Source organism: Stegastes partitus, unplaced genomic scaffold, assembly GCF_000690725.1.
Source record: "Stegastes partitus isolate 25-593 unplaced genomic scaffold, Stegastes_partitus-1.0.2 Scaffold777, whole genome shotgun sequence".
NCBI classification, from domain to species: Eukaryota; Metazoa; Chordata; class Actinopteri; family Pomacentridae; genus Stegastes; species Stegastes partitus.
The window spans coordinates 266,773-281,439 of record NW_007578508.1 but is presented as its reverse complement, the minus strand read 5'-3'; the positions used below and the strand labels follow the sequence as shown (position 1 = coordinate 281,439).

Sequence of the window (14,667 nt, the reverse complement as noted above, 5' to 3'; positions counted from 1 at the left end):
TTTCTGGTGTGGTAGCAATATGCCACAATAAAATATAAAATTACAAAATAACTTTGACACTTGCAGTGAATTATAAGTTAATTAAAATCAAGTCAACTCAGCATAGTTGCTGCATATTGCTGTCGACCTTCTGTTTCTATCACAGCTCTCCAACTATTAATCGACTGTGCTCCACAGTAAAAGTGAAAAGCAGTAAAATGAAAAAAAGAACAAGCTGAATCCTGGCCCTCAGTTGATCAGTCAAGCTAGCCATTCATTTCTTCAGTTTATTATTAGTTACACAGATTGTCAACTAATGAACCTTTCCTCTGTGATGACCCAGCGCTCCATTGAATCTTTGTGTTTTGTTTGTGATCAAATATCTCTCTGATTGGTGCTAGTTGGCCAGTGTTAGCATGCTAACATGCTAAACTAGGACAGTGAACACAGTAAACATACTATTTACTAAACAGCAGCAAGTTAGCATCACAACTGTGAGCCAGCAGACATTGACATGAAGCATTTAGTCCGGTTCACCACGACGTACACCCTGACAGAACTGCTGGTATCGCAGTACAGATCCACATATCTGATTGCACGTAACAGCCGTATGGTTGCTGCTCTTATTTTAGCTGTATCTTAATGTGTAGCTATCTTTTATTTGTTCTTAGCAGTGTGTGTAAATGTACTGACACCCAGAAACCAGAGTCAGTTCACTTGTATGAATTAACATATTTGTTAAACAACTTCCATTTGGAGTTTAGATTCAAACTCATTTTAATTAATGTCCTTCAACAAGCAACACAACAATACACAAGCAATCCAGTCACATGAATGCAAACAACCTCAAAATACAAAATGTCAAATCAGGAAATTCAAAAGATCTAAAAGAGAGGCTGAAAAACCAGATGGTGAATCGCAGCAATCAGTCCACTGTATTCCAACACCGTCTCATAATGCAAAGGCACGTTAAGTCTCAGTCAGAAATGTCCAAGGCAATATTGCGTTGACTGTTCACACGTTTTTACCCTTCTGTTTATTCATTAGTCACAATCATACCAGTGGTCAGTCTCACTGGTTCCCAGCACACTTGATGAACACAACATACAGTACACCTGCCTAACGCTGTATAGGGCTCCCTTGTACTCCCTGTTAGACCTGAACTACACAGACCTCTGAAAGTGTCCTGTAGTATCAGGCATCGAGATGTTAGCAGCAGGTCTTTTAAGTCCTGGAGGTTGTGAAGTGGGTCCTCCATGAACCGTACTTGTTTTTCCAGAACCTCCTACAGATGTTCAATATGATTGAGATCTGGGAAAATTGGAGGCAAAGTCAACACCTTGAGCACTTGCTGTCATGTTCTTCAAACCATTCCCGAGTAGTATTTGTCCTACTGAAAGAGGCCACTACCATCAGGGAATACCGCTGCCATGAGGGGATGTACGCGGTCTGCAACAACATTTTCGTAGGTGCTAAGGTAACATCCATATAAATGCAGGACCCAGTGTCTCTCAGTAGAACACGGCCCAGACCATTACAATGCCTGCATTTGCTTGCCTTCTTCCCAAAGTGGATTCTCTTTTCATCTCTTCCCCAGCTAAACGACACATGATTCATCAGACCAGGTAACCCTCTTTTATTGCTCCATCTTCTAGTTTTGACGCTGATCTTCCTATTGCAGATACTTTTAGCAGTGGTCATACAGCTACATATGCAGCACGCTGTGATACACCTTTCTATCCATAGCCAGTGTTACAGTTTTTGGCAGTTTGTTTGACAGTAACTCTTTTGTTGGATCAGAACACATGGTCCAGCTTGCACTACCCACATGCAGCAGTGAACCTTGGGGGCCGAAGACTCATTTGGTAGCACCTCACAAGACCTGAACCAATATCTTGCCATCACAATCTGGTCATTTAAAAGTCTCTCAGATTCTTATGTTGCCCAGTTTTCTTTCATCCAACACATCAACCTCAAGAACTGAGTGTTCATTGCTACCTGATGTATCCCACCTCTTGACAAGGACTATTAGAACAGCATGATTAATGTTATTCACCTCACCTTAGTGGTGTTTATGCTGTGGTTGATCAGTGTATATTTCCTGTTTAAAATGTGCATTATCAGTTTCTACACAGTGTGGCCAATAGGTGATGGCATAGCTTAAAGTAGTCATAAAAGACTTTTAGTGGGTCACGAATTAGAATTAGAATAAAACTTTATTAATCCCTTCGGTACAAGACCTCAGGGAAATTGCTAATAAACTGTAATAATAAATATGATAATAAAATAATAAATATATATATATATATATAATAATACAATAATAAATTGCTCCTAACAGTAAGTGTATATCATTTTACCTCAACAGCAAGCTGTGCAAAGGCTGATAAATGTCATCATAACCACCACAGTTGTTGCAGTGAATCGCCTATCTAATCACTAGGTGTATCCATTAAGTCGATTTTAGTGACAGTCAGGCTTGAAATTACTGTAGCAACACAATCAATTGTAGCTGTGTGTGTATGGGACCAAATAAAGTGCATTAGACTGAGCCACTGTCTATGGGATGTCATTTTAACTTAACCTTCATGTTGGGAATTATCGCTAATGGTGAGAGTGCAAATGATACGCTTGCCTTTCATACTTTATTTTGGTCAGCCTTCTTGGGGAAAAAAAGGATGGTTGGCAAGCTTTAAAATGGCACTGAGCTTGTTTCCTTTTAATTAAGCAATGGATGTGTGCCAAAAGTGCCACTAAGCATGTTTGTTATGGATCCCAAAACACAAGAGTGCTAGCTTGTATTGAATATGGAGCCTCCAAAGAGCAAATAACCTCCCTGAGGTCACATTCAGTTGAAAGTTGGCCAAATGATAACTAGAAGGTTGTCTAATTGCAACGTCTGTGCATCTCATTTAGTCAGATAGAATGTGATAAAATCTCCCCACTGATTTCAGCACAAGTTGAGAGCTACATAGTTCATCACATCATACACCTTGCTGTTTACCCCCAGTTGAATGTTCTCTTTATACTGAGTAATGTTTTAACTGATTCAAGTGACAGGGTTCAATATAATCATCAGTTCTACTAAATGTTTTGAGGTAATTTAATGGCCTTGTGTTGAAACAGTCCTCTACCTCTTAGCTTCATGTATCCCTACACACTGAACTATAATTGTTGTGTTGTACATGATTTTGGCCAGACTTCAAGACACAAACAATATGGCTAACTGTTGTTTGCGCGCTTGTGTCTGGGCTCAGTGCCATCTCTCATATGAGACCCTGATAGATGTGTGTCACCTTGATGTCAGATGCTGAGTTATGAGGCTGCAGCATTACCAGTGTCTCATAACCACAATGCACTGCTGTCCTGCTGCCTAACAGGACACAATCAGTTCCCTAATTAACAAGGTCATCAGCAATGTCATTAACAATGTCATCTCTGGCTGCCATGGTAACATGGTACATTCGCCTTGACATTTAGTTATTTTAGATTACTGCTGCTGCAACAACATTGTTACCACCAATATTAAGGAGGTCAAAGGTCAAAGTCATGGAAACCTTTCAAAATCCCAAACTGTTCATTTAAGAGATTACAGCTTCAAACAAGATCAAAAACGTCAGCATGAGTCAACAGAAGTGTAGGTCAAATGGTCAGACCGCTTTAGAAATCTTTCACCTCCACCTCCCTGACCCTGGCATTAGGCACATTGTGTCCAGTCATTTCTGTACCTTTGTGAAACCAACAATGCAACATTAAAATCCACTTACTGTAGAGAAGATAAGCAGCCTGTCAGCATCGCTTTTAAGCTCCCTTTGTGTTCTCTGCAAAACTGTATCCGTTGCATTTTGTGTAGAAAGTTATGAAAGCCTTCCATCGCATTCTGTCTGACAGTGTATGCTGTTATTTCCACATTTTAACAAACTTCATGTTTTACCCCTCTCTATGACAGCTGATGTATCATTCTGGGTTTAAGAGAGAAACATATATAGGATGGATATGGATGAATTATATCTGCATATACATGATTGGTTTGCTTCCATGTTGGATGCCAACTGCACATGCATTGATGTTCACTGGCCCCCTGCACACTCTTGGCCCATAGACTTCTCATTGTAGTGACATAGTGCAAATAAAACTCTCTTGTCTCAGCTCTGGTAAAAATAAATAAAAAAATAAATAAAATAAAAATCTAAATATAAAATCTTCATTAATTAAAAATCCATGATACAGGGAGTAAAAACTGACCTTGCTTGCCACTGGAGGTGTCTCTTTTATAACTGTGGCCTTTGTAGAAAATGATCTTTGGGCCACAGGAGATTTTAATGCTGTGAGTAGCCACTGGAAAACAGAAGTGGGAAGGCAGTGACAGCACCACATCCAACTCTTTCAATACATGCAGTTGCACTTAAGCACAGTGAGTCTTTCAGTTAAATTCTGTTCATAAATATCCCAACTTTTATTTGTTTAATTTCCACTATATGGCATGAACCAGTGCCACATACCACAGCATTTAGTCCCTAAGCTTGTTTGCAGAGCATGACTACTTTCTCTTTAAAAATGTTTGAGTTGAAATTTTCAACTTGAAAATCATTTAATTGTTTGAATGAAGATTTATATAAAAGATTCCTTAAAATTCCCATTCTTGTGACTGAGCCAGAACCGAAGGCACAAAGAACCTTATTAGCCTGGCTCCGCAGCAATTTACAGAGGAGGTTAAGGCTTCTAAAGAACATAACAAAGGTCTGATCTTATTGACTTCCAACACAAAATTTTAATTACTCATTTACAAAAAAGCTTGATTGTTTATAACACTGCTTATGACCATGGGGCTACAATCTTTACAGATATTTTAGGTTTCTGGCAAACAGTTATGGTCAACCTTAGACCCTGTCACCACAAAGTTGGTCATTTTTATATGTAAATCAGGTTAAAGCTGCAGTGGACATCAGGCTATCTCTGTTCAATATGTAGGGCAAACAGTCCCAATCCATTAGCTATACCCTCTTTATCCTTTAGAGGATCACTGGGGGCAGGAGCCGATCCCAGCACTGGATGACAAATATTCATGCTCACATTTGTATGACCAATTTAGAATCACAAATTAACCTACTTATGCATGTCTTCGAGCTGTGGGAGGAAGCTGGAGCACACAGAGCAAATGACGCAGGCACAGAACAGCTGACATTCAAACTCACAATGTTCTTGTTTTAAGGCAACACTAAAAGTTTTTATAGTATCTCAAAGTACCTTGAGATACTCAAAAACGTTGTTTGCCACAAATGGCAAATGTATTATCTGTTACTACAAGTTTAGCACTACTGGCAGTCTGTGGTGTTAAACCGTCAGGACCCTGTGTACCAGTAGTGACAAACTTATTATTGCTGCTGGATGTTATCACAACATTGCCAATTTTGGCAATGTTGTGATAACATCCAGCAGGATCTGGAAAACTAATTTCTTCACTGCAAATCAGCCTTAAGGTTATTGCAAATTTGCTACAAACATGTTGCTTTTGAAAAGGATGGATGAATCAGTGAGATCATCCAGCATGAAAGGATCATCAAAGAGTCTAAATGTAAGGAGGTTTGCTTTTGCAGCCTTGATCGCCATTTTAACGCCTTCCGCACACTGATAATGTTAACATGCTGATACATGTTTAGCAAGTGTACAGTTTGCCACCTTGCCTTTGCATTTTATAATGTTAACATTTGCGAATTAGTGCTAAACACAGAGTGTTGCTGGTATTTGGTCATAAACTAAACTAAAACACTGGACAAATGGAAATTTTGATTTGAGGAGGTCATTTCATAAAAACTATGTTGTTTATTTTTTGATAGGGCAGTTTAACATAGTTTCACTACCGAGCATGAAGCTGAAGTTCTGGTGCCTCTGTAACAGAGTGGCATACCAGCTTACCAACACTACATCCCTGGACTGGCCCACTACAATAACTAAGTATCAACAGGGAAAACAGAATTTTTCTGAAAGACCACCTACTACCATGACCAATGATTGATGTACGTATGATATGGATGAATAGCACCTGTGGCACAGCTGCATAAATCCCCCTGTGTTTGGCTGCCTGCAGACTAAACACATTATTGTACCATTTTATCTACCGTCTGACCTTCACTCACATCTCAAAGCCAGATAAGACCAAGGGAGACTATGGCAGATGTCCCGCTGTATTACAGCAGGAGGTGTGAGAGAGATGCAGACACTGGAATGATTCACTGGCTGCCATGGGAGGAATTTCCTCAGTTTCAGCAATCAATCAGAGGAAACCACACAAGTTTTTCATCTGTGATTGCGCTCCCTAATGGTTATGTCCATGAAAAGAACACGCTTCCAGAGATATAGATGGTGGCAGTGCCGCAGGATGTGTGTACAATATACTGTACATATGATGACACATGTCAGAAAACGAAGAAAGAAGAAAATATGGAGATTGGAGAGCATGTATGTCTTTAACCACATACTTCACAGTTTCAGGTATTTCATTGATTCATGGCACCTTTATTCTTCTTATTTTTATTAACATCTATATAACGTAATCTAATAAATCAGTTCAGGGACTTGATGTGTCATAGTCCAGGCATGACATGTAGCAAGGCCACTAAGGTGCCTGATCTTTACACAGACAACTGTTGGTTACTAATGCGCCTCCTTGTTCATCTCCATTCAAACAAACAGCAGGGCCTCTTGCCAGCTCCCTCCTGGTTGTTTTTCTCCCAGCCTGACAAGACAAAGCCACTCTGCCAGCTCACCTTGTGTGCCCTTTGGTCAGAAAATAACAAAGCTGTGAGATTCAAAGGTGAAGACAGACCTGCTTTCAGAGGTGAAATGCTGCGTGTTAATTATGGGGAAGTACCGTGAGGAGATTATTAAACACACCATGCTGCATTTTGGTTCCAGACTTCCAGGCAATGGATTTAATCCAGCATTATTTTACTTGTCATAAATTGTCTTCCGTTTAATATTCACTGTTATTCATCTGATAAAAAAAGAACGCCCGTACAGACCTTTCTTATAAAATCCTAGAATACATCAATTCCATTCCTTGAACTCTGCTGCATCCTAGTGGACTGACTGTGCATCACTTTAGAGGCTCAAATAGCAGAGAGACATGTCATCAAGAATAAACTCACTGAACTGTGTCAGAGTGCTCTTTAATATGATTTAGTGTTTTTTAATCTATCATTTAGAGATATTTAGTCAAGAGCTACGGTAGATCCAGTATACAATAGTAGTATGCCTCCTGAGTTGAAATCTCTGTATGAGAGGAATTCCCTGAGGAATCCAGTGTTTGAAGGAGATATCTTTTCTCTAAGTTAACATAAAAACATGACCCTTCATCTTACATGCCAAAGGGTATAACTAATTGGCAACAATATAAAACCTTTTGGAGATCCCTATGCTTAATGCAGAGAAACAAATTTCTTCAGGATTTGTCATGGTGTAGAGGAGATTTATTCAACAAGACAAGAAAAAGCTCCTCTCACCAGCAAGCGAGTTGATTTGAATATATTGAATGTGAGGCAGAGCTCATTTATCTTCTCCTCTGGCTCTCGCCCACCACTCCACCTCTCTCTGCCAGTCAGTTAGTCAGTGTTGCAAGACAGCACAAGCAGCCTCAGTGGCAAGATGCAGATTGATAAGGGGTTTGGGCAACATGAGTGGGCGTAACTGGTAGGATCCGATACACTGCCAAACACACCACTCGGGGGTGTAGCCGTCACGCTCCATTTCTGCTGCAGTTTTATCACGGTAACAAGAGATTTTGCTTCTTGTTAAGCAATTAAATGCCTGTACTTCATATTCACGTAGCTGTAGAATAAAAGAGGCAAGTGTGGCACTTATTTATTCATTCACTGGTGTTATATTTACAGTGTTGTATCAACTTGCATTTATTGTTATCCATATACTACTTTGTACCAGGTTGCATTATAAATCAAATGTTTGCTATTTATTATGTATTTTTAATGTTTTGTAAACTGTAATTTTTATTTTTACCCTGGGACCCCAGGAAGACTAGCAACCACTTTGTGGGGATCCTAATAAAGAATAAAAAATAAAGAATTCACAAATTCAGTTTACAAAGCTGACAGAGTGACACACGAGAAAGTGTTTGTAGTTTCCACAACTTTATTCTCTGAAATTACAGTTTTGATTCAAAAGTACTTCTTTTGAACGACAGGGACAAACAGCGCGCACACACACACACACACACACACGCTCAAACACATTGTGACAAGGTCGGGCAGATTCATCACAGTGACGATATTCAGAGAGGCACACTTTAAAATAAGTCAGATTGAGTCTTTCATCATTTCTACCTAAGGATGGCAGCAATCTTTTCTGTTGCCCACATTCAACAAAACAACAATTTCTAAAGGGCGCTCAGTACTTGGACTTGGACAGATGAGCCGTAGTCATTGTCAAGCAGAGGCCTCTCCAAAACTCTATTTTGTTGCTCATACCATTCAGAGAAAGCTTTGCAATGGTTATGGCAAACAGTACCTATTGTCATGCGGCACACTCTGCATGCATAGAGGTAAGAGGACACAGTGTTCCCCAAAGAGAAACTCAACACAGTACAACAAACACCTAACAGACATGTAGAATAATATACTGTACTGTATAACTCAATAAACAAACAAACACATTATATATCAAATGCACTGGCTGTCAATCCCTCTAATGCCAAAGACCCACAAACATGAATTCTAATGAATATTACTACATTTTTTCCATGAAATAGTTGCAGAAGTAACCACTTTCAGGTCTAGGTGAACAGTAATGCATGTTGAAGGCCAAATGCTTCAATATTGAAAACACATTTCTCATGATGCAAATATCTTGTACTTTAAATGTAACAGCTACAGGTTACTGCTGGTGAGAGATGAGGTACAGATTGAACTGTTAAATCTGAGTCTGGTTCATTCAGCAGAGTTCAAAATGGTGCTAGTTCTTTACCTGAGAGCCAGAACAGAGAACATTTACAACCGTATTCTGGGCAACACCAAAAAAAAAAAAAAAAAAAGAAAAAAGGAGAGAGACAGTTTGCTCTATTACAGAGAACACATGATGCCTTTGTTTTCAGGAGCATATCCTTCTGTAGTTGTGGACAGGGTCAGGCTAGCATGTTAAGGCTATATGCTAAAATAAACTAACCCCAAACTGTGTGACTTTTTCCTTTAAATTAGTTTTTATTTTCTTACTTTATATGAACAAACACTGATTAGTGACAATATTAAAACCACTGACAGGTGATCCCCTCATAGCAATGGCATGTTCCTCTGAGACACCTCGGGTTGTGGCATTCATGTGGATGTTACTGTGACATGTAGCTAAACCTAAGCATTGTTGCAGACCAAGCACAGCTAATCATGGCAACGGCACTCCCTGACGGCAGTGATGTGGACAATGCACCCATCTCATTCCACAGGATGCACCAGAACCAGCCAAAATTGGACCTACAGGATTTTAAGTGGTTTAATGTTGTGGCTTATCGGTGTACTTGTTCCTTAGCTAAGTGTCATTTTAACTCAAACCCAGGAGACTTTTTAACAAAGGATCTAATTGCTTATGAGTACAGTGCACTCGGTGGGTGTACAGTATATTACCTTTGAAACACAGCAGACATACTAATCTACAACATCCAGATAAAGTGTAACAACAGCTCAATAGTTTTGTGGCGACATTAGCAAGCTATGAGGCATTATGACATGACAAGTAATGTTAAAAGCTTAATTTGGATTTGGACCAGTAGGGTTGGGATTCTGAACAGTGACAAAACAAAAATGTGTGGAAGTCAAACAACAAAGGACCCAGTGGCACTGAGATTGTCACCCCTAGTCATTAGCCTTTTGTTTTTATATTCATATTTTAACCCCCAGAGCAAACTGCAGACCTGCTAATCTGTGCCAAGTGAACTGCTTGCTGGAGTGGGCAGAGCCTTGCTGAATAAGGATTGGAGAGGGTAGCGGTTATCTTTAGAACACAAGTGACCAATGACCAGTGATTGTCACCAGACTGTTTGATGACGACGCTGCAGTGGCTCGATTAGGGGTTGAAGTGCTGTAAATCTAACTAACAGAGCACGGGTCATCCTTGCAGGGCTTGACGTCGCCCTGCAGCAGCTGGATCATCACAGCCTTGGTCAGGTAGCTGGACGTGCCTCTCTTTCCCACCGGCGGCGTGTTGTAGAACGCCTCCATGTCGTCCTGGGACAAACACAGTGAGGGACAAATAATAAAACAATCAGTAACCAATGAGTGTTCAGAGATGAATTTGCTGTTTGAGAATGAGATGCCACACGCAGAAAAGCATTCCAGCTGGATTACATCTCATAAATCTAATAAGGCTCTAATGAATTGCAAAATGGCAGTCCTAGCCTTTTAACCACAAATTAGTTGAAGTAGCCCTTCAGTTAAATGATCAGAGTATGGCTGGAACAAAAGATCAAAGTTTTTCAGAACATCAATTTAGCAAGGTGACTTTCTAATTTTGAGTCAGGCACTCAGGTCACGTTCAAAGGAGAAAATGCTTTAATATTAGTTAACCTGACGTCCTGTTGGAAGCCACTCTACCTGCTTCTCCATTCCTTCGAAGCGGCTGCGGTCTCTCTGGAAATCATTGAAGGCTTCCTTCACCAGACCGTCCAGAACCACTTTGTCACTGAACTCGAGCTCTGGGTTTCTCTCCAGCACTATGGACACCACCATCAGCAACTGCTCACAAGGTGGAGAGAGGGGAGACAGAACCGTTAACACCAACAGGGAAGATTGTAATCAGTTTGAAACATTGTCATTTTAATTAAAAATCTATGTAATTTGATCTAGATTAGCCTCAGTCATTTGATTCTCTTTCATTTACCTCTACTATGATTTGTCTGTACTCAGGCAGGACAATGTTCTTCAGCGTGTCCTCCACCAGCAGGGAGAAGTTCATCTCATACATGGTCATGTCAGAGAGTGAGGGTTGCTGCGGAGAGATGGGAAGATTCCAAAAAGAGGTTTGAAGGAGAGAGAACAAACATGTTGGCTGCTGGATGACTATAGATGCTCTTTGTGTGTTTGTGGCTTGTAAAAAAATGATGCACTGTATATCTACTGTGACACTAATAGATTATGGGAGATGCATAGAAACTGCAGGTAAGTTGTGTAAACTTTGAAGTAAAATTAGATGATTTGTCAGTGTTTTTAAAAAGAATAATGAAGTCATGGAAAAACATGGCGTGGGCAGCTCTCCTCACATCATCTGTCTTACCTGACGTCACTGTTTTCTACATACTCTAACAACATTTTCCATTAAACAAACACCCAATACACTTTTAACCAGCATGTGTCAGAGTATTTATCCTGCACCGGTACCTGAGGGAGGTGATTCCCGGCCACCACAATACCATTGGGAGTCCTCTCCAGGATCTGCCACACACGATCATAGAAGCCCAGCGGGGTCCTGTTCAGAGAGCCGTCGATCTGACGCCTGTTCAGCCAAGACCTGAGGCAAAATGAGCAAGAAATTGCTGAACCGGGTCCTAGCAGCAAGCAAAATATAATGACGATAGCTGTCGTACAAAAGGAAACTGTCTATGATTCAGTGTGTATTAGATCTGATGAGATAAGATAAAAGTTTAATAATTTCGAAGGGGAAATTGGGTTGTGGCAGTGGCAGATAATAAGATATGCACGTCGACAAGACGGAAGATAAAATAATTAAAACAAAAAAGATTACACAAGAAGTAAATGCATTAACATAATGACATGGTGTCTTCAAAGGCAGATCTGTGAGTTGAAAGGAGGGAGAAAGCATGGATAATACTCTTGATAGTGTGTGTCAGTGTACCTGCCGGTGTGTTGCGGCTGTAGCACGTCCAGCAAGAGCTGCTTGATGTCGCTGGGGGACAGCTGGTAGATGTCCTGTGGTGGCATGTCTCCTGCCCGGATCTTCAGCTCATGTTTCATGGCCTGAACGATCCATCTGGAGATTCACAAAACAGAAATCTGCAATGAACAGCCTCAGCACCAAACCCTGTGCAGCTGACATCAACGAAGCCGTTTAGAGATCTATTTCAAATCAAATAATTTCTTGTTTTCTTGGTTCACTGTTGTCGTCCTGTCCACAGTTTTACAGACATCGCTTTTGTAACCGAGTTCTAAGGGGAAAATGCTTTTTGGGCTGCAGGGGACTTTTTTTAGTTGCAGTTCCACAGGGACAAAGTGCCAGCAGCAGACTGGTGGCATCATGTCCTCCTCTGTATGCACATCTGTAGGGAACTGACCTTTAGACTGTCTGATTACTGTCAACAGCACAAGAAGAGCGACCTGTAGACCTGGGGACCGTTTCACAAAGCTTGTTTAGTGAAAACTCTGAGTCTGTTAACTGCAAAATGAGGGAAACTCTGAGTTTTCCTTTTCACAAAGGAAGGTAACTCAAACCAGAGACAGAGGGGTAACTTTAGCCTGTTTCACAGAGAGAGTTAACTTAAGACCTTGGTCAGTTCCCGTAGTAATAGACTCTATGAACCTAACCTGGTCAGGACCAGGTTTGTCTCGATGAACCTCAAGTTTCTCTCTGTCTCCGCCCCCTTTCAGCCACACACACTATTTGATTTCCTCATTAATTCATTCAGTCAGCAGGCGAGTTTTGGGGTAGCCTAGTTCTGCCGTCTGTCAAACATCATTAAAAAAAAAAAATCAGAGTAAGTAGGCTGTATTACAAGTCCATTCGACACAGAGGGATGCAAGTTTTTCCTTTAACATGTCCTGTTCATAACGATCCCGTGGATGAAGTTGCAGCATTATTGCGCAAAGAATTAAATATTCCTCTGGAGATGGTTATCAGACTGCTCATAGATGTTCTAGCATTTCCACACAGTCATCTTGTTGGAGCGGTACCGTTTCACGTCACAGTCCATCAGTGACGTGCAGTCAGGGAAAGAAAAAAAATCTAATAATAAAATAATTTAAATGGTTATATTTATCCAGAAATTTGTACTATAAAGCATTTCTTTTTTCATATAGCCTTTCCAATTTTGATGATTTTTTTCTTTTTTATTCAAAATCGCGGAACTTTCACAATTTCCCTTTCAAATGCTTGGAAGAGAAGCCGGTGAGGCAACGGCGAGCTGAGCCTCACCTTGGATTGCGCAATCCCTCGCTATCTGAGCTGGCTGTCATGCAGTGACAGCGTACTGCTGTCTGTATGTCGCCAATAAAATGGTTCAAACACATTTAATACATGAACTGATTTTCCATAGTTCAGCTGATGTATATAATAATATACAGTGGGTTTTTGTTACCAGCTGTATGTTTGTAACGTATTTCGTGTGCTGAGCGATCATAAGCGGCTGAGAAGAGATTCTAGGTGGCAGGCAGTTCTCTGGCCTCATGGCAGGGGGCGCTCTGACCCCAGACTTCTTGTGACTCCGCCGCTGCAGAGTAAGCGACAGCAACTTAGCAGCTTACACAAAAGTAATAAATATTTTTGTCCAGAAGAAGTGGCCATGCCATGAAACGGTTTTTACCATCTTTGGACATAAACCTGTCAGAGCCATCAAGGAGGAGTTCCACAGGACTGCAGATGAATGATGTAGAGATGTGTTAAATTAATTTTAAATTATATTCTGTTAATGACATTATACTGCAACCTCAGACTTGAACAATGTTTTTATGTTTCATCTTAAGCTGCTGCCAAGTGCGCTTCTCCCCCACCAGATTGCACCTAAATGAAATAAATTAATGGGCTACCATTCCAGCAGTTTCCCTGTAATATTAATGTGATTGCAAAGGACGACATTTAAACTTACGCGTTGACCCGAGCAGCAATGTTCTCCACGCCGTCTCCCTCTGTGTTGCAGCTGCAGCGGTGTTGCACTTCTTTTTAAAAACGTGTTCAAACCCACCGTATGAGCGCATTAAGACTTCTAATTCTAGTGGGTGAAAAACGCAGCCCTCCACTTCCCCGTTGCCATGGTGACTCTTCGAATCAGGGCTCCATTGATGCTGGGTTTTTATAGTTGGGGTGCACGAGCTTAAGTCCAGGTGAAACTTCTCCAAGTTGATTAAATTAACTCAAATCTGCTGTTCTGGAACCAGAAACTCAGAGTTTCCTATCTCAGAGTAGATCAACTCAAAGTTCAGGATTAGACTCAGAGTTTGTTGAACCTGCTTTGTGAAATGGTCCCCTGCTAGCTAACAGCTATCCATAAACTAACACATGCATGAAGTGTATTCATACACAACATACAAGCAAGATGAAAGTGTCCTGATCTCACTTGTTCTCACACCCACAATGATCAGAAATGGTTGGAAATAACCAAGCACAAAGCAAATGCTAACACAGCCAAGAGTTCTTTTGCCTGTCACTTTCAAAAAATTCTGAATAATGGTAAATGTCAGAGTGAGGTCCCGCTTTGCTTTATTAAATTCACTGCTTTAGTCTGAATATGGATAAATATGTTTAACGTATGTAAAAAGCTGAAAACGTGTTTAATAAAAAATCCTACACTCTACTGTACTAAAACTTACAATTTCAACTCCAGATGCATGATATTGGAAAAAACAATAATATTCTGACTTCATGTTTTTCTGCAATATGTACTGCAGTATGAAAAAAATAAAATATTTTTTATCAGGTGATTTAAGTAACCCTATTTTGACTTTACTGGATCTGCATAGAAAT

The 14,667-nt window shown here is 40.4% G+C and overlaps 1 protein-coding gene across 3 annotated transcripts in view; it reads right to left on the bottom strand.

Annotated features, from left to right (window-relative positions):
• Window positions 1-8,106: 8,106 nt before the first annotated feature.
• phkb (phosphorylase kinase, beta) overlaps window positions 8,107-14,667 on the bottom strand; it is a 133,841-nt gene continuing 127,280 nt past the window's right edge. For all 3 annotated transcript variants that reach the window (XM_008292002.1, XM_008292001.1, XM_008292004.1), the window contains 5 exons: window positions 11,830-11,964; window positions 11,355-11,484; window positions 10,858-10,965; window positions 10,572-10,712; window positions 8,107-10,205 (listed from right to left, as the gene is read on the bottom strand). In XM_008292002.1, coding sequence (XP_008290224.1) covers window positions 10,068-10,205; window positions 10,572-10,712; window positions 10,858-10,965; window positions 11,355-11,484; window positions 11,830-11,964 — 652 coding nt within the window. In that variant the 3' untranslated portion in view covers window positions 8,107-10,067. The remainder of the gene's footprint in view (window positions 10,206-10,571; window positions 10,713-10,857; window positions 10,966-11,354; window positions 11,485-11,829; window positions 11,965-14,667) is intronic.